This window comes from Amblyraja radiata, chromosome 22 (assembly GCF_010909765.2).
Source record: "Amblyraja radiata isolate CabotCenter1 chromosome 22, sAmbRad1.1.pri, whole genome shotgun sequence".
Taxonomy (NCBI): Eukaryota; Metazoa; Chordata; class Chondrichthyes; order Rajiformes; family Rajidae; genus Amblyraja; species Amblyraja radiata.
Window position 1 is genome coordinate 43,335,040 of NC_045977.1, and position 24,876 is coordinate 43,359,915.

The 24,876-nt window shown below is 43.2% G+C and overlaps 2 protein-coding genes across 5 annotated transcripts in view; one reads left to right on the forward strand and one right to left on the reverse strand.

Annotated features, from left to right (window-relative positions):
• LOC116986026 overlaps positions 1 to 5,452 on the reverse strand; it is a 37,741-nt gene extending 32,289 nt beyond the window's left edge. For all 4 annotated transcript variants that reach the window (XM_033041219.1, XM_033041221.1, XM_033041218.1 and 1 more), the window contains exons 1-3: positions 5,374 to 5,452; positions 4,784 to 4,874; positions 464 to 661 (exon numbers count right to left, since the gene is read on the reverse strand). In XM_033041219.1, coding sequence (XP_032897110.1) covers positions 464 to 661; positions 4,784 to 4,874; positions 5,374 to 5,420 — 336 coding nt within the window. In that variant the 5' untranslated portion in view covers positions 5,421 to 5,452. The remainder of the gene's footprint in view (positions 1 to 463; positions 662 to 4,783; positions 4,875 to 5,373) is intronic.
• A 299-nt stretch (positions 5,453 to 5,751) lies between these two features.
• On the forward strand, positions 5,752 to 22,692 carry coq7 (coenzyme Q7, hydroxylase). Its single transcript, XM_033041223.1, has 5 exons — positions 5,752 to 6,222; positions 9,319 to 9,433; positions 11,952 to 12,091; positions 20,365 to 20,433; positions 21,755 to 22,692. The coding sequence occupies exons 1-5, from the start codon at positions 6,007 to 6,009 to the stop codon at positions 21,830 to 21,832; spliced, it is 618 nt and encodes a 205-aa protein (XP_032897114.1). The 5' UTR covers positions 5,752 to 6,006; the 3' UTR covers positions 21,833 to 22,692.
• Positions 22,693 to 24,876: the final 2,184 nt, after the last annotated feature.

Consider the following 24,876-nt stretch of genomic DNA (forward strand, 5'->3'; position numbering starts at 1 on the left):
TGCCATCATGGATTATTGTTTATTACAACAGACACAAATTATAATGGAATAACAGATTTCAAAATACACATTCAACTTTGCTTTAATATCATTAGATGACAGTGGGACTCTAGAAGAGGTGGCGATAAAAGGTATTGTGAGTGTGATTGAAACGCACCCTGCCAGCAACGTATATTCTCTCTTAACTCCTCACTGTAACTGTCTTTGAAATAAGTGTCAATTCAAAAGATGATATATGTTTAATGTTTTATGTGTCATTCCTAACTGTCACTGTATGTCAATGGCACTTGCGGGCAGAGCACCAAGGCAAATTCCTTGTATGTGAATACTTGGCCAATGAACTTATTCATTCATTTATTCATGTTGCTAATTGCTTTCAAGTAAAATAGTGAAACACTTGCAAATTAATATCTTCACCTGTCAGATTTTTAAAATACTATATTAAGAGAATAAATAAACTTACTGAAAAATCCAGTTTGGACATTTTTTTCCTGATCATTCTCTGCACATTGATTTCCCTTTTGTGATTTAATTGTAATTTTCTTTTCTGTTTTTCAATTGTTCGTCCATAGCTCATTTGAAGAATTGTTTTAAAATTAGGATCACTGAAATAATGTTTAAGGCTTCTGTCATGGACTTTTTCAATACCCACTATTGGCAGCTGCAGAGAAAAGTCCAATATAAAACAAAATATACATCGTTAATCATGAAAAAGCAGAAAAATCAACAAAATTACTGTATTGATCAATTCATGTACATCTTTTGCTTTGGATTAAGTACACCACAAATTTTGTGCATCAGGTTTCTGAGTCTATTGCTATGGAAGAGCAGCTTTCCGTACCGAGAACCTTTCCTTCAGTGACCAATTTACATTGAATGAGGAAATGGAGTGAACGAAGACAACTCCTGGATCCTGTGTCTGAAGAAGGGTCTCGACCAGAAACGTCACCCATTCCTTCTCTCCAGAGATGCTGCCTGTCCCACTGAGTTACTCCAGCATTTTGTGTCTACCTTTGTGTCATCCTCTGGTGCAAACTCCCACTAGGAACTAAGAAGGAAATGAGTCTAATGTACACATAACCAAATGTAAATTTGGTTAAAAGGTCAGTAATATTGGTGTTAGTGTTTGATGCAGTCTTCCAGTTTCTCCCAAATCACATTGCAACTTGAATAAAAGCGTGGTTAAGAGTTGACTTCATTCCATGGATGACAAAACTCATTGACTACTGTGGAATTGTAACATAGAAACATAGAAACATAGAAACATAGGTGCAGGAGTAGGTCATTCGGCCCTTCGAGCCTGCACCGCCATTCAATATGATCATGGCTGATCATCCAACTCAGTATCCCGTTCCTGCCTTCTCTCCATACCCTCTGATCCCTTTAGCCACAAGGGCCACATCTAACTCACTCTTAAATATAGCCAATGAACTGGCCTCAACTATCCTCTGTGGCAGAGAGTTCCAGAGATTCACCACTCTCTGTGTGAAAAAAGTTTTTCTCATCTTGGTTTTAAAAGATTTCCCCCTTATCCTTAAGCTGTGACCCCTTGTCCTGGACTTCCCCAACATCGGGAACAATCTTCCTGCATCTAGTCTGTCCAACCCCTTAAGAATTTTGTAAGTTTCTATAAGTTCCCCTCTCAATCTCCTAAATTCTAGAGAGTATAAACCAAGTCTATCCAGTCTTTCTTCATAAGACAGTCCTGACATCCCAGGAATCAGTCTGGTGAACCTTCTCTGCACTCCCTCTATGGCAATAATGTCCTTCCTCAGATTTGGAGACCAAAACTGTACGCAATACTCCAGGTGTGGTCTCACCAAGACCCTGTACAACTGCAGTAGAACCTCCCTGCTCCTATACTCAAATCCTTTTGCTATGAAAGCTAACATACCATTCGCTTTCTTCACTGCCTGCTGCACCTGCATGCCTACTTTCAATGACTGGTGTACCATGACACCCAGGTCTCGCTGCATCTCCCCTTTTCCTAATCGGCCACCATTTAGATAATAGTCTGCTTTCCTGTTTTTGCCACCAAAATGGATAACCTCACATTTATCCACATTATACTGCATCTGCCAAATATTTGCCCACTCACCCAGCCTATCCAAGTCACCTTGCAGTCTCCTGGCATCCTCCTCACAGCTAACACTGCCCCCCAGCTTAGTGTCATCCGCAAACTTGTAGATATTGCCTTCAATTCCCTCATCCAGATCATTAATATATATTGTAAATAGCTGGGGTCCCAGTCCCTTGCGGTACCCCACTAGTCACTGCCCGCCATTGTGAAAAGGACCCGTTTACTCCTACTCTTTGCTTCCTGTTTGCCAGCCAGTTCTCTATCCACATCAATACAGAACCCCCAATGCCGTGTGCTTTAAGTTTGTAACACATATATTCTGTATTTTTCTCCATTAAATAAACAAACACACAAAATTAGAATTGCATTAGAGGTTTGTCACAAGGCATATAAACAAATTGTATTTATCATCACATTATGTTTAAAATAATTAATTGATAAATCAATTGTATTCCTCTTCCTATTAATGTTTTGATTTGATTTGACAGGGTGTTACGATAAACAATGCAGTAGGTAGGTTTATTACCTTAATAAAGATATGTTTAGTTTTCTTATAGAGGGAGGCACTAGTTCATATTAAAGAAACACTCAATCACTCTGACTTTGTATTGAGAAATAAATTAACTATAAATAAAGAATGTGGAAACATGCATGTATAGACTTGCTGAGAAAACAATGCATGAAGTTTGTAAGAATCAAATGTGGAAAGGTGAAGATAATGATCTACCTTCCTTAATCAGAAGTATTTGAAGTCATAATGTTTAATCATGTCAAGGCACATTTATAAACTGCACAATCGCTTGTTCATGTGATGGCAATATAACTGGTTCTGTTTCTACTTGGCTTCTGAGGTCATTCTAATCATACTTTCCATTCATGTACTTCTCCTGAAATTTATTTTGTTATCCCATGCACTCTTCTTTCAATCTCAAAAAATAATTCCACAAAAATCAAAGGTATTTTACTAATCATCCTTGCACCTAATCAAAAACGTTTAACATATATTGCAACGTTTATTGCCATGGTTTAGGTCAACTACTCTCAATTTCAACAGATGGAATTTCATTTTGGATACGGTACTAAATGGCCATGATGGCATCAGCTGCCTATTATACACCCAACCTGTTATTTGGATCTATTGATGTCAAGTGGACATATGGAGAGATATTCATTTTCAAATATATTGAGAGAGGTGATCAAGTCAAATAATCTGGAACATGGCTGGGTCAGATCTATGGAACTAAGGGCCACAACATTCTGCCAGCAAGCCAACAGCAAGCAGAATTGACATATATCAAACACAACCTTACTTTTCAGGACCAGACAGTATTTCTTTTGCTGGCAAAAGCCATCCAGATCCTAATAATCTTATGATCATAATCATAGAAAATTCACAACACCAAAACAATCTAGTCCATTATGCCCAATCCCATTTTACAACATATCATCCACAGGTCTGCAGGTCATGGCTTACCGATTCCAAATACAAGAACTTTCTAGATGTGTGACGGTTTCTCCCTCCACCATCCTTTCAGCCAAAGAAGTCCAGATTCCTACCACCTTCTGAGAGAAAGTATTTTGCCTCATTCCTTTTATTTTTTGGTGATCAATTATGAGTTGTAAAAATAGTTATATTCTTATCATAGCCATCACAAGCAGCCTAATTTAACCTTGCAGTTCAGGAATCTGTTGTATATGTAACGTGGTCTTATTATGTTTAAGAAGGAACTGCAGATGCTGGAAAATCGAAGGTAGACAAAAATGCTGGAGAAACTCAGCGGGTGAGGCAGCATCTACATTTCACACAGAGAGTGGTGAATCTATGGAATTCTCTGCCACAGAAGGTAGTTGAGGCCAGTTCATTGGCTATATTTAAGAGGGAGTTAGATATGGCCCTTGTGGCTAAAGGGATCAGGGGGTATGGAGAGAAGGCAGATACAGGATACTGAGTTGGATGATCAGCCATGATCATATTGAATGGCGGTGCAGGCTCGAAGGGCCGAATGGCCTACTCCTGCACCTATTTTCTATGTTTCTATGTTTCTATGGAGCAAAGGAAATAGGCAACGTTTCGGGTCGAAACCCTTCTTCAGATCTGACAATCTATTGAATGTCTAAAAGTCCAAATAATTATGACTTCTCTCCCTTGCAACATTGATGTTACCTGATGAACACCGTACATGCGTAACAATATTTGTTAAAGGGCTCAGTCCTTTCTACAGTAAACTGCCCAAGGAAATTAATTATTCAAAAAGGAAACATGGTACCAAGATAAATAGGTTTGCAAAACATTTTCAAAGAGCTGTATTAGCTGAAAGATCGTAAAGGTGGAGCAAGATTTGTTCTCTCTTCTTCAACTGTCCTCATAAATCTAACACACAAATGACTTTGCAAACAGCAAGCCACCATAGCAACCTTGGCCTTCACCAAGTAGAGATTACTCATTCATGCCTCCCCTATTATCAATTTATTTTCCCACTTTTCCAATTCTGCTGCACTGGATAAGTTCATTCTTTCCACGTTCTATAAGAGTACTTCCAATAATTGGTCTTTTTTATGAATGAAATTGATCTTTGTGGCAAACCAACTTGATGCTAAAAATCTACCAAGATCAAATAAAAATATATTACAACCCATATGAGACAAGAAGCATGTTGGTCCTGATGGAAAAAATTTCACCTCACTATATCTTAGAAAACTTACAGGTTTACAATTAGGGTTGTGCGTGTGACGTGCATCAATTCCAGAGAGGTTAAAGCCATCTTCTTTCCGTTGTATGTCAATATAATATTTCCTATATGTAACAAAGGAAAAATATAGTAATTATAGGCTTTAAATAACAGTAAACATTTTTTAAATTATGTTTTCCCTTGAATTTGTAAATTTACTACAATGAAATAACTGCTTTTAATTGACTCAATGCTGGTTTATTTAAAACTTGCATGTATGTAGAGACAAATGGATCATGTCGCCTAATTATTTTTCAATCTAGCTCAGGGCTACTTCTCAGCTGGAGATACAATGGGGTTTTCATGGGGTTTGGGGCATGCACAACATTAAGTTCTCCCTCTGACTTTGCAGCTTTCTCCCTGAAGGGTGGAGTAGCCCCTAGTATAGGAGACAGACACAGAGTGCTGGAGTAACGCAGCGGGTCAGGCAGCATCTGTGGAGAACATGGATAGGTGACGTTCGCGTCCACACCCTTCTTCAAAGCTTCTTCACAAATAACCTCAAACTAACTATGGAAAGTATCATTTAGAAACGGAAATATTGTGTGAATGAAACGGACTTACAAGTGTTTGGCGACAGCATGAATGACATGGTTGGAGGAGACGGCCATAGCAGGGTCAGTGTCGGACCTCACCCGGGGCAAGGCAGGAGCGAACGGGCGGGCGGCCGGTCGCCAGGGCAACGCCGGGGCGGGGCGAGGCCAGTGGTCGCCAGGGCAACACGGGGGGCGGGGCCAGTGGTCGCCACGGCAACGCGGGGGGCGGGGTGGGTCTGTGGTCGCCACGGCAACGTGAGGGGGCGGGGCCAGGGCCAGTGTATGTTGGGGCGGAGTTAGTGTGGGGGCGGGGCCAGTGGTCGCCACGGCAACACGAGGGCGGGACGAGCATGGCCGCTGTGAGTGACGGTCCCCGCGGCCAATCAACAGGCGGCGTTGGAGCGGCGCTGACCAAGGGGAGGGGCGGGCGCTGGGTCTTTCAGTGGGAATGAAGGGCGTTGGGATTTGTATTTTAAATAGAAATAAACAACTGTTCTCACTGCACGGAGCAAACTGCCACCGCCTGCATTGCCGACTGACACTGTGACAGGGTTGTGGGCGCCGGGTTGGGGGTGGTAGACACTCGACGGTGCAGGCAGCTGCCCGGCCACCGCAGGGTGCAGGACCCGGTGACCTCTGGCCGTGAGCTAGCAGCGACCTGATGGAGCGAGTGGTCGCCCACTCCGGCCCGCTGCTTGCCCGGGGCGCCGCGCTCGGCTGGCACCTGCTACAGCGGCGGGCCCTTGGCAGCCGGGCCCAGCGGCAGCTACTAGGCCGCATCATCCGGGTGGATCAGGCGGGCGAGTTCGGCGCCATCCGCATCTACGCGGGTCAGATGGCCGTGCTGGGCGGCACCGCGGTCGGGCCGCTCATACAGGTGGGTGTGGGTACAGGTGGGTGTGGGTACGGGTGGGTGTGGGTACAGGTGGGTCTGGGTACAGGTGGGCACGGGTACAGGTGGGCGCGGGTACGGGTGGGCGTGGGTACGGGTGGGCACGGGTACAGGTGGGCACGGGTACAGGTGGGCGTGGGTACGGGTGGGCACGGGTACAGGTGGGCGCGGGTACAGGTGGGCGTGGGTACGGGTGGGCACGGGTACAGGTGGGCGTGGGTACGGGTGGGCACGGGTACAGGTGGGCGCGGGTACAGGTGGGCGGCACGGGTACAGGTGGGCGCGGGTACAGGTGGGCGTGGGTACGGGTGGGCACGGGTACAGGTGGGCGCGGGTACAGGTGGGCGTGGGTACGGGTGGGTCTGGTTACAGGTGGGTGTGGGTACAGGTGGGTCTGGGTACAGGTGGGCACGGGTACAGGTGGGCGTGGGTACGGGTGGGCACGGGTACAGGTGGGCGCGGGTACAGGTGGGCACGGGTACAGGTGGGCGTGGGTACGGGTGGGTGTGGGTACAGGTGGATGCGGGTACAGGTGGGCACGGGTACAGGTGGGTGCGGGTATAGGTAGGTGTGGATACAGGTGGGTGCAGGTACAGGTGGGTACGGGTACAGGTGGGTGCGGGTACAGGTAGGCGCGGGTATAGGTAGGTGTGGATACATGTGGGCGCGGGTTCAGGTGGGCGCGGGTTCAGGTTGGCGCGGGTTCAGGTGGGCGCGGGTACTGATGGGTGCGGGTACTGGTGGGTGCGGGTACAGGTGGGTGCAGGTACTCAAGGTGCGGGTACAGGTGACCGCGAGTACAGGTGGGTGCGGGTACAGGTGGGTGCGGGTACAGGTGTGGCGGGTACAGGTGGGCGGGTACAGGTGGGCGCGGGTACAGGTGGGTGCGGGTACAGGTGAGTGCGGGGCCGTTCACACAGGTGGACGCGGCCCACTCCCCAGTTTCTAGTGAGGATTCACAGCCACCGACTGCACCCTTGCACCAAGATGTCCTTGATTATATTCAGATGAGACTGAGTATCCCGCATTCAGCTTCTTTCATCAAATGAGACCTACCTGCTTTGATTTGATGGCAAAACACCAGTTGTAAATTCATGTCAATACATATGCAAAGTTAAAAAACAAACTGCTGGAGGAACTCAGCGGGTCAGGCAGCATCTGTGGTGCGAATAGCCAGATGACATTTCAGATCGGGACCCCTTCCAAGACTAATGCTATTCAGCACTTTGTTTTTTTTTTTACTCAAGATTACAACATCTGCAGTCTCTTGTGTTTTCCAGAAATAGAAGTAAACTCCTTACACCTATTCGACGAGTTAGAAGATCATAATCTTTTAACGGTGCCACATTCCTACACTACCCCATCCAAACAACTGTCGATCTCTGATTAAACACTGCATTTGCCCCATCACACTTCTCTGAAGTAGAGATTTTCAAATATTCACCAGCCTTCGGGTAAAGGAATTTCTTCTCAGAACTTCAGTCCTGAATTTAACATAGAAACATAGAAAATAAGTGCAGGAATAGGCCATTTGGCCATTTGGCCCTTTGAGCCAGCACCGCCATTCAGTATGATCATGGCTGATTATCCAAATCAAGATTCAAGATTCAATTTAATTTAATTGTCACATGTACCAATTAAGGTACAGTGAAAGGTATCAGTACCCCGTTCGTGCTTTCCCCCTATATCTCTTGATTCCGTTAGCCCTTAGATCTGAAGAGGGGTCTCGACCCGAAACGTCACCCATTCCTTCTTTCCAGAGATGCTTCCTGACCCGCTGAGTTACTCCAGCACTTTGTGTCTACCTTAGCCCAAGAGCTCTATCCAACTCTCTCTTATATACATCCAGTGAATTGGCCTCCACTGCCTTCTGTGGCAGAGAATTCCACAGATTCACAACTCTCTGGGTCGAAATGTATTTCCTCATCTCTGTACTAAATGGCCTACCCCTTATTCTTAAACTGTGGCCCCTGGTTCTGGACTCCCCCAACACCGGGAATATTTTTCCTGCATCTAGACTGTCCAATCCCTTAAGAATGTTATATGTTTCTATAAGATACCCTCTCATCCTTCCAAATTCCAGTGAATACACTGTTTGCTCAGTCAATCCATTCTTTCATCTTCTGTCATCCCGAGAATTAACCTGATGAACCCACGCTGCACACCCTCAATAGCAAGAATGCCCTTCCACAAATTAGGAGACCAAAACTGCACACAATGCTCTAGGTGTGGTCTCACCAGGGCCCTGTACAACTGCAGTAGGACCTCCTTGCTCATATACACAAATCCTCTCGCTATGAAGGCCAACATGGCATTAGCTTTCTTCACTACCTGCATGCTTACTTTCAGTGACATGAACAAGGTAACCCAGATCTAGTTGCACCTCCCCTTTTCCTAACCTGACACCATTCAGGTAATAATCTGCCTTCCTGTTCTTGCCACCAAAGTGGATAACCTCACATTTATCCCCATTATACTGCATCTGCCCACTCACCCAACCTATCCAAGTCACCCTGCAGCCTCATAGCATCCTCCTCTCAGCTCACACTGCCACCCAGCTTTGTGTCATCCACAAACTTGGAGATGTTACATTTAATTCCTTTGTCTAAATTGTTAATATATATTGTAAATAACAGGGGTCCCCGCACTGAGCCCTGTGGCATGCACACTAATTTTGCGCACTAATTCCTTTAGTTTGCGAGATGTCCATAATACAGTTTAATTAATGCTGCATTTTAATTGGCTTGTACAGTACACTCTGCAGAACAACAGATTTTGCAATGTTGGTGATTGCTAACATTAAAATGTGTTTATAATGTCAGCTGTGCTCACTAACTTTCTATACTCTATTACTTAGTTAGTTTAAATGTAATATCTTATTAGTAAAATAAAAGTCTATTGTTCAACAAAAATTTGAAGTAAATTGATAAAAAGGAAAAGATAAATTTTGACTGTTTAAAATGGAAATTAATATCTACAGTACTTCCGAAAGTAAATAATGTGCATAAACTGCAGAATGCTTAGATGTTAGGAAGCCTAAATCTATTGTTCAGAAAGATAACAGAAATCAACATTTTATAGCAAATGTGGGATCAAGAAAAGGAGCATCTGAAGAAATTCAATGAACTGATTGTTGATCACAGAGTTCGACCAACCCTGCTGATGCCGATCTGGAACATTGCAGGCTTCATGTTGGGTAAATACTATCATTTATTCCAATCCACTTACACACTCAATCAAGGGTTGCAGTGAAATCACACAAGTACCTGCAGGATCCTCATTTCAATAGGTCTTTCACTGCTGTCACTGTTTTGCAGTATTACAGTCGCTGCATTTTTCAGATAGATAATATAGGTATGTTGCAAAGCCTACCTGAAGCGTCGCTGAAAATCTGTCGCTGCGGGTGTGCGTGATTTTGGCGCAGTTTAGAGGGGGGCGGGTATAAAACGCGATTTTCTCTAGGCTGTTCAAATCGAAGATGTTCAGCCTAGTTAATTATTAACGAAAAATCGCTGGAAGACCCCGTCGCAAAAGCTATTATTAGTTTTAAAGGCCTCGTATAATAGTTATAGTAGTTTAAAAATCAATCTCAACCCGCGACCACCGGCAGCTGTCAGGGTCGCATAGAGCAAATAATAGAAGGTAGGCTGCATATTTTTACATTAAAAAGGGCTTCTTAAGATCCCTTTATACAAAGTTTAATATTGCGAGTAGCTCATTTTGGGCCCATTATATCCCGCAGTATTTTTCTGGGCATTTGAGGGCACAGATCTAGCGCAATGTGAACGTTCTAAACCAGCGCGTTCACAGGATCCCACTAGAAAGCTGATTTAAAATGGACTTTAATTCACAGCAATTGAACACTAAATTCCTTCCATTTGGCCTATAAATTAATGTAAATGAGATTTAAAAATCATGTTTTATTGTGAATTATTTATGAATATTATTTGGACACTTAGGCTATTTAAAAATGTTAATCATTTATTAAGAAATGGATAGATGTTTAGATCTAGTAATTGAAGTTTGAAATTAGCTACACTTGGGTAACTAACTAATTATATGCTTTAATTTCAGGTCATCCAAGTAAGATTATTTTATATTTGTTTCAGAATGGTTCAATCTACGATAACTGAAAATTTCATTCAGTTCTCTTAATTTTTAAGAAGGTTATGGGCTTTTGACTGCACACGATCACAGCTTTTTTGTTATGTCCATAGAAAATCAATAGGGAACAAGATGCTCATTTCCGAGTATGAAAATGGCCATAACATTTTAAATACTTGAGATATGAAAGTGAATTAGGTGTCAAATTAAACTTCTTTTTATGCTTTATCTGATGGGATAAATTACAGACTTGATCTTTAAAATCTCAAAATTTTGTAATATTGCTAGATAATATCATCGTATAATTTGACTTCCCGATTTCTCCAGTTTCTCAGGTGGCTTTCTGAATGTTTTTTATCTCCTGCTGGCTTTTCTCAGTAAAACTCAGATAATTCCCGAGCCCATTGTTCTGATGGTTCAGCATCTGCCTCATCTGATGCCGTTACCTACACTGCTTTTTCCCATGTTGGGATCCATTGATGCACTCCCTTCAAATGCACTAAGACCGTGTTACAATGCTCGTTTTAACGTTACTGGCCCCAGTTTCCAACACGTGGGTTAAACTAAGCCTAAACTGGAAAAGCTATTGTACATTAAAAGAGTAAATATACAATGGTCCCGAGAATCTGCCAGTCTGACACCAAGGTTGCTGGATTATTGGAATTTTATGTAACCAAAAATGGAAATGGCCAAAGTAAGATTTAAAAGAAGGGACCCAATCAGAAACGTCACCTATCCATGTTCTCCACAGATGCTGCCTGACGCGCTGAGTTACTCCAGCACTCTGTGAAACGTCACCTATCCATGTTCTCCACAGATGCTGCCTGACCCGCTGAGTTACTCCAGCACTTTGCGTCTTTCTTCAACCAACATAGAGTAACGCCAAAGGTACACAAAATTGCTGGGGAAACTCAGCGGGTGCAGCAGCATCTATGGAGCGAAGGAAATAGGCGACGTTTCGGGCCGAAACCCTTCTTCAGACGCCAGTCTTACTTCAAGTAAACGCCAATGCTGATTTACAAAAACCAGATGCATGTTTTGCACAAGTAATTTCCACATTGAGTTCTGCTTTGTAACTTTATTTGTTTCTTAAACTCTTACTTTAAAATCTTCAATCGTTTGTAAATATTGACCTATTTTTGACCTATCTATGCTTCTGAGCGGGAATGGGATTGTGTTATCTCGGCTGGCAATGTGCCTATTCAGGGAATATTCTCCTCTTATCCTCAGGCTTAACAGAGACATTTGAGCTCTCCAAGTTTGTTTGTGTGTGTGGTTGGTTGTGCACACATGTATGTGTGCATGAGAGAACGTGTGTGTGTGTGTTTCTGAGAGCTGAGGAGAGATGGAAATCGAACACTCGTTACAAATGTTATTATTGCAATTGCCAGAAGTGGCATTATATTCAGTTTTTAAATGCATTATATTTCTGGAACAACATGTGATATGGTTTATTCAATGTAATGTTTCCTAATATAATGGCAGATACACCTATTACAGAACAGTAAATCCTTTGATACACCGATGTATGTATTTTGTTGGCGTTTGTTGAAATGATACAGGATTGCTGGGCTGATGATAAATGGGTATTTTCTGTCATCTTTTTACAGGAGCTGGAACAGCTCTTTTAGGGAAAGAGAGTGCCATGGCCTGTACTGTAGCAGTGGAGGAAACAATATCACAGCATTATAACAATCAGATCAGGGTGTTAATGGAAGATGATCCAGAAAGACACAAAGATTTACTTGAAGTAAGCATTTTTTTTCCATTTATGCAAGATAATTAAATTTATATCATAGTGCAGACATATTTAAATATATTAACATAGTATAATAACTCCATGATCTAAGCTATCTCTGAAACATATCATTGTAAGTTTCAATTCTTCTCTCAATGTTCGCCATGGAATTTGCCTGGATTTTCTGCAACATTTCCTGTGTTGTGTGCAGTTTTAGTTTTAGTCAAGCTGCATTGGGTAGTATGGGTGAACAAGAGGTATTATAGCCTCACAGAGTTTCCGTTGGATAAATCGAGGGATACCTGCCATTCCTTGGCTTATTGCAAGTTAAAATAAAAGTCACAGTGAATAAAAATAACTGGAGTAAATCGAATGATGAGCATCCATCAACATGAATCCCCATTCTTGGTTGAGTATTGCACATTGGTTGAAAAGGTGTAAGTCTTGGTAATAATTGAAGTGGGGATTGCAGGTTCAACATTAATCTGACCGGACTGTGCTAGACTGGAGGGAAGATACTTTTGCAGCTATGTGAATATTGGGCTGTATTTGTGATTGCTCCCTGGTGAAGTGGAATAATAATATAATAATATAATAATATATCTTTTATTGTAATTGCACGTCAGTGCAACGAGATTTAGTGTGCAGCTCCACTGATGTACAAGAAAGGTAAATAAATACAATACATAAATAAACAAGCTGAATTGATTGACGTGACCATCTGAGGGAGACTGTCCAAAGGGGGTGGGTGGGGGGGCACTCATTAGGGCCGGTTCAGAGCCGCTATAGATCTTGGGATAAAACTGTTCCTGAGTCTGGAGGTTCGGGCGTAGAAGGCCTTGTAACGTCTGCCGGAGGGAAGTAGTTGAAACAGACCGTGGCAGGGGTGTGATGAGTCCTTATGGATGCTGAGGGCCTTCCTGAGGCACCGCGTGTGGTAGATGCCCTCCAAGGCTGGTAACTCTGTCCCGATGATCCGCTGCGCTCTGTTGACGACGCGCTGAAGAGCTCTCCTCTCCGCCTCCGTGCAGCTGAGATACCACACAGAGATGCCTACGTTAGTATGCTCTCTGTGGTGCAGCGGTAGAACGTTGTCAGCAGCTGTTGGGGCAGACCAGTCTTTTTTAATGTCCTCAGGAAGAACAGTCGTTGCTGTGCCTTCTTGACCAGCGCGGCGGTGTTTGTGGACCATGTGAGGTCTTCTGAAATGTGAGTGCCCAGAAACTTAAAGCTGGACACTCTCTCCACACTTTCCCCATAAATGGAGATTGGGGCGTATTCTCCAGAATGGGACCTCCTGAAGTCAATAATCAGCTCCTTGGTCTTGGAGGTGTTTAGTGCCAAGTTGTTATTGGCGCACCAGTCCGCCAGGTTCTGCACCTCCGCTCTGTAGTTTGTTTCATCACCGTTGGTGATCAGCCCAATCACTGTTGTGTCATCTGCAAACTTCACGATGGTGTTGGTGTCGAATGCAGGGACACAGTCGTGAGTGAAGAGGAAGTAGAGCATGGGGCTTAGTACACAACCCTGTGGTGTGCCGGTGCTCAGGGTGATGGTGGAGGACAGGTGCGGGGCCCAGTCTCACTGCCTGCGGGCGCTCCGTGAGAAAGTTCAGGATCCAAGCGCATATCGGTGAGCTGAGGCCTAGCTGGTGGAGTTTGGTGGTGAGCTTGGTGGGGATGACCGTATTGAATGCAGAGCTATAGTCAATGAAGAGCATCCTCACATACGTGCCCTGTCTGTCCAGGTGAGTCAGGACAGTGTGAAGGGCCAGAGAGATGGCATCCTCTGTCGATCTATTTGCCCTGTATGCAAATTGATGGGAGTCCAGTGAGGCAGGGATGCTGGATTTAATATGGGAGAGGACCAGCCTTTCGAAGCACTTCATGGGGATTGGAGTCAGGGCAACCGTAGTCGTTGAGGTTGGTGATTTTGGACTTTTTCGGCACCGGCACTATTACAGGTGCAGTACTTACCCATTTTCTTAGCACTTGTATCCTTTACCTTAATCAGGTATGTGTATGCTTTTTATTTATTTTTTATAAAATAATTGGTATAGTGCAGGTCCAGTAACATTTCAGGATTTTGGTGCGCTCTAGGAGTTTTATCGATACTGTATCCAATGTTCAATGTTACTATTCAATGTTAAGATTTTTTTTAATACACTTAAAATACATTCCAATACATTTAACATCCAAAATGACTCATTTCGTGATTATTTTCCTCATGATATTTGCACTGTAATTAAGGTTGTCAAAATAAAAGAATCAAAGTGCAGGTTAAACTTCAATGCAGCTAATGATGGTCTCGGTGGCAAAGTAGTTTTGAGGATCTTTCTGCAGGATTACTCAATATGAATAACTCATGTTTACCATGTCAGAGTCAAGGCATTTCTATTCACACAATGAAATACCCTTGAGCCTCAATAATGTGTCTTTTTATTGAAGTTGTCCAAGAACTAGACAAACGGCAAAGTAATGGAGTATTTTCTGTTTGTAGACTTAATCTCCGGTGACTTCACTGCACTCAGTGACACTGAGATGTAATGAAACAAATAGAAACATAGAAACATAGAAACATAGAAATTAGGTGCAGGAGTAGGCCATTCGGCCCTTCGAGCCTGCACCGCCATTCAATATGATCATGGCTGATCATCCAACTCAGTATCCTGTACCTGCCTTCTCTCCATACCCTCTGATCCCCTTAGCCACAAGGGCCACATCTAACTCCCTCTTAAATATAGCCAATGAACTGGCCTCGACTACCCTCTGTGGCAGAGAGTTCCAGAGATTCACCACTCTCTGTGTGAAAAAAGTTCTTCTCATCTCGGTTTTAAAGGATTTCCCCCTTATCCTTAAGCTGTGACCCCTTGTCCTGGACTTCCCCAACATCGGGAGCAATCTTCCTGCATCTAGCCTGTCCAACCCCTTAAGAATTTTGTAAGTTTCTATAAGATCCCCTCTCAATCTCCTAAATTCTAGAGAGTATAAACCAAGTCTATCCAGTCTTTCTTCATAAGACAGTCCTGACATCCCAGGAATCAGTCTGGTGAACCTTCTCTGCACTCCCTCTATGGCAATAATGTCCTTCCTCAGATTTGGAGACCAAAACTGTACGCAATACTCCAGGTGTGGTCTCACCAAGACCCTGTACAACTGCAGTAGAACCTCCCTGCTCCTATACTCAAATCCTTTTGCTATGAAAGCTAACATACCATTCGCATTCTTCACTGCCTGCTGCACCTGCATGCCCACTTTCAATGACTGGTGTACCATGACACCCAGGTCTCGCTGCATCTCCCCTTTTCCTAGTCGGCCGCCATTTAGTCTGCTTTCCTGTTTTTGCCACCAAAATGGATAACCTCACATTTATCCACATTATACTGCATCTGCCAAACATTTGCCCGCTCACCCAGCCTATCCAAGTCACCTTGCAGTCTCCTAGCATCCTCCTCACAGCTAACACTGCCCCCCAGCTTAGTGTCATCCGCAAACTTGGAGATATTGCCTTCAATTCCCTCATCCAGATCATTAATATATATTGTAAATAGCTGGAGTCCCAGCACTGAGCCTTGCGGTACCCCACTAGTCACTGCCTGCCATTGTGAAAAGGACCCGTTTACTCCTACTCTTTGCTTCCTGTTTGCCAGCCACTTCTCTATCCACATCAATACTGAACCCCCAATGCCGTGTGCTTTAAGTTTGTATACTAATCTCTTATGTGGGACCTTGTCGAAAGCCTTCTGGAAGTCCAGATACACCACATCCACTGGTTCTCCCCTATCCATGCTACTAGTTACATCCTCGAAAAATTCTATAAGATTCGTCAGACATGATTTACCTTTTGTAAATCCATGCTGACTTTGTCCAATGATTTCACCACTTTCCAAATGTGCTGCTATCCCATCTTTAATAACTGACTCTAGCAGTTTCCCCACTACCGATGTTAGACTAACTGGTCTGTAATTCCCCGTTTTCTCTCTCCCTCCCTTCTTAAAAAGTGGGGTTACGTTTGCTACCCGCCAATCCTCAGGAACTACTCCAGAATCTAAAGAGTTTTGAAAGATTATTACTAATGCATCCACTATTTCTGGAGCTACTTCCTTAAGTACTCTGGGATGCAGCCTATCTGGCCCTGGGGATTTATCGGCCTTTAATCCATTCAATTTACCCAACACCACTTCCCGGCTAACCTGGATTTCACTCAATTCCTCCAACTCCTTTGACCCGCGGTCCCCTGCTATTTCCGGCAGATTATTTATGTCTTCCTTAGGAAGACGGAACCAAAGTAGTTATTCAATTGGTCCGCCATATCCTTGTTCCCCATGATCAACTCACCTGTTTCTGACTGCAAGGGACCTACATTTGTTTTAACTAATCTCTTTCTTTTCACATATCTATAAAAACTTTTGCAGTCAGTTTTTATGTTCCCTGCCAGTTTTCTTTCATAATCTATTTTTCCTTTCCTAATTAAGCCCTTTGTCCTCCTCTGCTGGTCTCTGAATTTCTCCCAGTCCTCCGGTATGCTGCTTTTTCTGGCTAATTTGTACGCATCATCCTTTGCTTTGATACTATCCCTGATTTCCCTTGTTATCCACGGATGCACTACCTTCCCTGATTTATTCTTTTGCCAAACTGGGATGAACAATTTTTGTAGTTCATCCATGCAGTCTTGATGCCATCTCCAACTTCACTACTACTGTTAGGTGGCCTGTACACAACACCCACCAGCGTTTTCTGCCCCTTAGTGTTTCGCAGCTCTACCCATACCGATTCCACATCCTCCAAACTAATGTCCTTCCGTTCCATTGCGTTAATCTCCTCTCTAACCAGCAATGCTACCCCACCTCCTTTTCCTTTCTCTCTATCCCTCCTGAATATTGAATATCCCTGGATGTTCAACTCCCAGCCTTGGTCACCCTGGAGCCATGTCTCCGTGATCCCAACTATATCATAGTCATTAATAGCTATCTGCACATTCAACTCATCCACCTTATTACGAATGCTCCTTGCATTGAGACACAACGCCTTCAGGCTTGTTTTTACAACACTCTTACCCCTTATACAATTATGTTGAAATGTGGTCCTTTCTGATTTTTGCCCTGGTTTTGTCTGCCTGCCACTTTTACTTTTCACCTTGCTACCTATTGCATCTACCCTCATTTTACACCCCTCTGTCTCTACGCTCACACATTTAAGAAATCCTTTCCCTTTAACTCCATCCTCCACTATCCCATTTGACACCCCACCCCCCTTATTCAGTTTAAAACCACCCGTGTAGCAGTGGCAAACCTGCCTGCCAGAATGCTGGTCCCACACCTGTTAAGATGCAATCCGTCCCTTTTGTACAGTTCCCCCTTACCCCAAAACAGATCCCAGTGATCTAAGAATCTAAATCCCTGCCCCGTGCACCAGTTCCTCAGCCACACGTTCAGGTCCCGTATCTCCCTGTTCCTGCTCTCGCCAGCACGAGGAACTGGAAGCAAACCGGAGATAACAACCCTGGAGGTCCTGCTTTTCAGCATTTTTCCGAGCTCTCTAAAGTCACGCTGCAGAATATTCATCCCCTTCTTTCCGACATCGTTTGTGCCGACATGCACTACCACTTCCGGATGTTCACCTTCGCCCTTGAGGATTTTCTGCACTCTGTCCGTGACATCCTGGATCCTGGCACCAGGAAGGCAGCACACCATCCTCGCATCCCGTCTGTTGCCGCAGAAACCCCTGTCCGTACCTCTCACAATTGAGTCTCCCACTACAATGGCGTTGCCTGCCTTAGGCCTTTTTGGTTTTGGCTCAACAGCCCTATTCGCATCACAAGCCAGTCCGCCGCCCAGTGTAAACACCTCTTCTGTCCCGACAGCTTCTAAGTGGGTGAACCTGTTCACAAGAGGTACAACACCCGGGGACGTTGGCATTCCATGCTTCCCTCCCGTTCTCACTGTCTCCCACCTTCTCTCTTCCAGTACCTTAGGTGTAACAATCGTACTGTAGGACTTGTCGAGGAACGACTCCGTTTCTCGGACGAACCGGAGGTCATCCACTTGCTTCTCCAGTTCCCCAACACGGCCCTTCAGGAGCTCTACCTGGATGCACTTCTCGCATTTGTAGCAGCCAGAGGCACTAGCGGTGTCCTTGACCTCCCACATACTGCAAGCATCGCACTGAATCAGCTTGCCTGACATTTCCTTCTTTCGTCTCCTCACTGAAGACTCTCGAGCCAAAGACCACACTTTTCTCACAGGGCACTTCACTCACTGCCGCTCGCTAAGAGCAGTCTTACTTTTATATTAAAAAATGTGATGTTATAAATGGTGCTACCATTTTACTTAAGCGTTATAATCTATCTATACAATATGTAATTAATTTGAGTGTATTGCTATGTAATTATTTTATGAATTAAACATGTTCAGAATGCATAAAATTAGTTGAGTGCATGCTTTGATCTTTCTGTAAACTATGCAAAAGGAGGCTGAGTTGTCCATTGTGGAGTCAGGAGGATATAGGATATTTATTGCAACCAAATTCAGACATTCTTGGTCAGGGCTTGAGCTGACTGCTGCTACGCGGTGAGGCCTGAACTCACTAGAATATTGGTACAGTTATCCTAATAATTATATTTGATTTTATGCATTTACAGTCTTGAGTTATTAAAATGTAGTTTAATCTCAAAATATATTACCTTTCTACTGGGATGTAAAGGATTAAGCATTTATTGGGTATTTTTAAGGCAGAGATTGACAGATTCTTGATTAGTAAAGCGGCCTTTTCACGGGGCGACTTGACGCAAGAGTTAACCAGAGTTTAACATCGTGGGAACCTCGTGCGATAACAGTACGGCATTCGTGGACCACCGTGGACCACCGTAGCGCTTACGGCAGGTAATCGTGTATCTTGGTCACTCGGGAGAAAATTCAAGAAAGTTTGAATTTCTCCAAGAGTGACTTGTACACTTGTGGTTGAGCATTGCAACATTATATGAACGTAGTGGCCAGTGCGATATCCGTAATAACTCTTGCGGGTACCGTGGGAACTCCTGCGAACGGTGAACCCGGAAGCTGGACAGAGGGGACAGAAGGTGAGTAAAAATTGTCTTCTGTGGGATTGAATTTTAAAAATAAATAAAAATAAAGATTTGCTTCCGCATATGGACATCAACTTATTCATGAGTTATGTTAATGAGATTCAAGAAAATAACTATAATCTTTAAAAGGGACTTTAAAAGGGACTTTACTGAAAGGTTACGCATTTTTATGGTCCGTGAGAATTTTTTCACATGTACTTCTTTGAAAGATACAGCTCGGAGTCCTCGCCGACTAGCGATCGATGCCTTTCCGAAGCAGTGTCCGAAACGCTACCAATCAATGTTCTCCAGAGACCCGTGTAAGGAGTGAACTGCACATGCTGGTTTAAACCGAAGACAGACACAAAACGCTGGAGTAACTCAGCGAGTCAAGCAGCATCTCTGGAGAAAAATAGCTGATGTTTCGGGACGAGACACATCTTCAGACTCAATTCCGATTAGGATGTCTGAAGAAGGGTTCCGATTCGAATCGCCACCTATTCTTTTTCTCCAGAGATATGGAGACCCTTCTGATATGCTGCCTGTGGTCGATAAATGCGTAACCTTTCAGTAATGTCCCTTTTAAAGTCCCTTTTAAAGATTATAGTCGAGGGAGAGGAGGGGGAGACAGATGGGGGTGTCTTCATTTACTGGCGGCGGGTGTCTGTCACTGAAACAGGCAGGTGAGATTTCACATCCACCTTGTGTGTGCCTCTCTCTCTCTCTCTCCCTCCCTCTTACACAGGCTGAGAGACTCTGCCTCTGTGAGTGTACGTCTCTTTCTCCCCCTCTCCCACACACAGTAAGACCGAGGTACTGTGCTCAGTCCATCTGTGTCTCCCACATACACAGTAAAACATGTCTCCAAATGAGCCAATTCAACCAAGGGAGGATATTTATAGTGTGTGAAAAAAAAAGTTACATCATTTGTGTCACGTGTAGTTCACGATGTTCATTCAAGATTTAACGCGAACGCTCGGGAGACGGACAAGTCACTCGCACAAATAACAGAAATGCCGAGTACCGTGGGAACTCTTTATCTACCCCCCGTTATATCGTGCGAGACTCGTGCTGGACCACGACCACTTCACTCTGGTGACATCTTGCGTCAACTCGCCCCGTGAAAAAGCCCCATAAAGGTGTCAGGGTTATGGTGGAGTAGACTCGATGGGCTGAATGGCCTAATTCTGCTCTTAGAACTTAAGACCGTATCTTTCTTTCAGGTGTTGAGGAAATTCCGAGATGAAGAGGTGGAACATCATGACACAGGACTGGCTCACGGGGCAGAAATGGTAAGCTCCTGGCTCAGAAAGTTACTGGTAGACCATGGAATTGTGACATATAGTTGTTGAAGTGATGATAATTAGACTTTGGATGGGCAATATCAAAGGACTAAAATTTCCCCATGCTGATTCAGAAAAATAGAATAATTTAACTTTATCTTATTCAACGATGTTGAAAAGCTGCATTTCTACCTTTGGTGCAACTAAAATCACAATTTTCTGTGCAAAAAGAATTGGTTGTAAAATATTGTTTGTTCTATCTTTTTTTCCTGGGTCAGTCCTCTTGAAAACGTATTCACTCTATTTTCTCCAGAAATAAAATCTTAAGAAATAAATGCAGAAGTAATTCAGGATTTCTGCTTTGTGATGAAAACCAACATTTTTGAAGGATGATATGAAGTTTAGAGCTGAAATACATGTCCCAATTAAAATATTGGATTACAGTCTTTCCTGGAGTCCTGTATGGATTTAGTCATGAATAACCTTGTGACAATCTATGAAAGCAGTATAATAGACGTCCCTAAGTCTCGCAACATTCTGTAATCTTCAATCAAATTAGAATCTATCTAGTTTTCTCAAAACCAGACTCCATCCACTTCCATTCTAGCTCGTTGAGCGTTTGGAAGAACCAGACAATGACATTTCTCAGTGCTTTTTGGAATTAAGATCCCCCAGATTTAGAAGAAGGCACCAACTCCATGAGAGATCAGTCGACTTTAGGTCAGTCTTCCATAAAAGCGAGATACTGGAGATGAAATGGAAGTAGCGTGATGGCGGCATAGACACAGTAGAGCAAAGGGTCTGTTTCCATCATGTATTTCTAAACTCCAAACTAAAAGTGATCAGCTCCTGTAAGGACAGGTGCTGTTTTACATCAGACTATGTGAAGCATGAAGCAGTTTGCCTGCCTACATCGCAATAGCAATACATCAACTGGAACTCGTGACACTCCGTTCAGACAGCACCCGTAGTCAGGATTGAACCCGGGTCTTTGGCGCTGTGAGGCAGCAACTCTACCGCTGTGCTGCCCCTCATCACAAAGTAAAACAAAGTCGGCACATCCACAAGATGTGCGACTAAAGATTTGAACAGAAAGAGACTGCAATGGCCCATGGACATTCATACATGCATGCTCAGTACATGGTGTACCTGCACTTACTAAAGGCCAGGCTGGACTGCAGAATATAAAGAAATCCATTGAAGAATGAAGACTGAAAAAATACATAAACTGATAAAACAATGTGTCAGTAGATTTGTGAAATTTGTATATATTCATCCAATTGGTAAAATTTTGCCCATATTTACTAATCTTCTAAATTATTTTTTTTAGGCACCTGCCTATTCGCTATTGAAGAATGTAATACAAGTTGGATGCAAGGCTGCCATCTACATATCTGAACGCATTTAACACTTCCCCCACAGGATCAATGATTTTCTGTACAGTCTAATATAGATTGTCATACATAATAAAACAGTTTAATGTCAACTGACTGACATTAATCCTGCAGTTTATTTCACTCATGGAAGTGAATGTGTCTATATGTGCAGGCTTTATTCTTGGTGGTTACTGCCATCTGATGATTCATCGCATTTGCATAAATGCCCCTTGCTGCTTAAATATTGAGGACATATCCATTTGGTCAATTCACCGCAGCTCCAGAAATGGTTGACTGAATGTTCTGATGAGATGTGTATGTATTCTCACAGAATCAGCTGTAGAATTCCCCAGTGTTTGGTCATTAATCATTCTGAGGTCCTGCTCAGCAAGTTAATACAAGCTGGGCAGTGGGTCAGAGAAGGAAAAACTGATCAAGAGTTTTTAACCACTACTTTAATCTCAGGTCATGATTTCAGAGATAGCTATCAGTTTGCTTGTCCATACTGAGTGCCGGGATTTAAGTGAACAATAGTTATTTACGAGAAAATCAGGAAGCCATACCTGAATCAATTCTGTATCTTTTATACAGCAGTGGAGTATATTACAGATGATAAAGGGGAGCTCGGCTAATTTTAATTTACATTTCAAAGGATCATTAACAATTAACAATGAACAATTGCAACAAAATAATATTGTGTGTGGCCAAGAGGTAAATCTTTAACTAATTATTTAATATGTTATTGTGTCTTTTGGAAAATGTAGTTATTAAAATATTAAAATACACCTCCACTTAACTTCAAGTAGTTTAAAGTATGTCCATGTAATTCCGAGCTGTAGCTGCCGGGGGCAGTATACAATAAATTGAACAGAGGTTCGTTCTCTACCCTGTATTTAATATTGTAAGTTTAACAATATCTTCATTTAGCCACATGCTACAGAAGTTTACTTCTTTCTGCTCTCATTGGCATGTATTTTTAACAATAGCCTAAATAATATGTACATTTTTTAAAGCATTTATTTGTATGACTGAGTTTCAGTTCTATGTAAGATTTCCATATTTACTGATGGTACAAACTGTCAGCAATGGCATGTAATCAGGTCGTTTGTTAATCCGGCACACTTGATGCCAGACTAGCAGCTTTCTGGACGATCAGATGTCGTCTGTTAATTCAGTTGTTTCCAAATGTTACAGTGTGGAATTATAATGTTTCCAGACACCCTAGTAAGTTAGAAGGGGCTGAGGAAACAAGGGGCCAGTAAGTGAGAGTTGGAACAGAGCCGGGTAAGTTTAAAGGTGGCACGACAGTGGATTATCAGAGTTTTACTGTGGCCAGACTGAGTGTGTGTGTGCGTGAAGATCTGACAAGGAAGTGAAACAATAAAAATACAAAAGGCCATCTTGCTTCTGCGGGAACTCTATTCCATGTTCCCAATTCTCCGTCTGTTTCCATGTGTTCTGATGACACCATCTTTAAAATCAGTGCTTCCAAAGTGCCTTTCCATTTCTTCACAGGGTTTCCCCTTCACTACAGTCGGCAGCCTTTTGCTGTGTCCGGGCGACAGATAGTAGAGCTTCTGCCTTGGCCCTTGGTTCAACCATGACCATGGATGCTGTATGTGGAGTTTGCACGTTTTCTCTGTGACCACGTGGCTTTCTTCCGGGTGCTTTGGTTTCCCACATCCCAAAGATCTGTTGGATTAGTTAAGTGGCAGCTACGAATTCCCCGAGTGTTACAATCTAAGGAAAATTGATGAGAGTGTGGTGAAATTCTTTAAAAATAGGATGAAAGTAATTTGATGGTCCGTGTGTACTCGGTGTGTCAAAGAGCCTGTTTCTGTGCTGCATCTTTCTGTGACTCCGATACTTGTTTCTCATCCTCCCTTCTCATTCCAGCAAGAATACGATTCCTTTTCAATTTCCTTTCCACCCACCTCCAATCAGTTTTTGCAAATACCGACCTTCAGCATAATGCCACCACCAATCACAATGCCTTCCATGACCAACCTGCTCCCTCTGATATGAACCACTCAAGTCAAGGAATTCCAGGCTTTCTGAGGATTCCCTGTCCAAATGGTTGATCACTTTGCAAAGCACCTCCAGGCTTTTTATCAGCACACCCCCAGCATCTTGCTGGCAATCACCTTGTCTCTATCTCCAAAATACTGGCAAGAGACTGGAAGTGACATCAAAGGAAAGGAAATGCAACGTGTGGAATGTGACTAACTGGTTAGCTCTTAACAAGGTTTTACTGTTTACACAAATGGGCTGCTTTATTTTTTGAGAGGTTGCAAATAGAATCAAGAGCAAACATCCTTAAGGGGCTGTCCCACTTGGGCGATCTAATTGGCGAGTTTAGGGGAGTTTGAAAAGAAATGTCATGTTGAAGACCTCCTTCGACTATGATGAAGACGAGCTACGACTAACTTCGGGAATATTGGACACCGAATAGTGGAGAGTGAAGACGACCTCCCTTTGACCTCCCTTCGACTATGATGAAGACTATCTACGACTACCCTCGATTACCTATGACTAACATGCCGACCTACTAGGATTTAAATAAAATATCGATTTTTTTCACACCTTACACCTTACTTCTGTCTCCCTCTCCCCTGACTCTCAGTCTGAAGAAGGGTCTTGACCCGAAACGTCACGCATTCCTTCTCTCCGGAGATACTGCCTGTTCTGCTGAGTTACTCCAGCATGTTGTGTCTAGGGAGTTTTAATCTTGCAGTTTTACATGGAGTCTGGCTTACCACACTTGGTCAAGTTTTGCTTTCATGCCAAGAGGTGTCACTGCAAATAAATTAATGTATACCTCATTCTTTATAAAACTCACACTTTTTTAGTGCACTAAATAAGTCATTATTGACACTACAAACAATAGAGAATGTTATTACGTTCATAAATCTATTTTTTATTGAGTAAAATGAATTTGCTTGGCATTTCTGAGAAGCATTGCATTCCATGTGGGCTGAAAACATGTGGAATAAATTAGGCTTGAAACTATAAATCATCAATTCTATTGAGAGTCGGTTCCTGCAGTTTAAAGTTGCACATAATATTCTGCAACAAT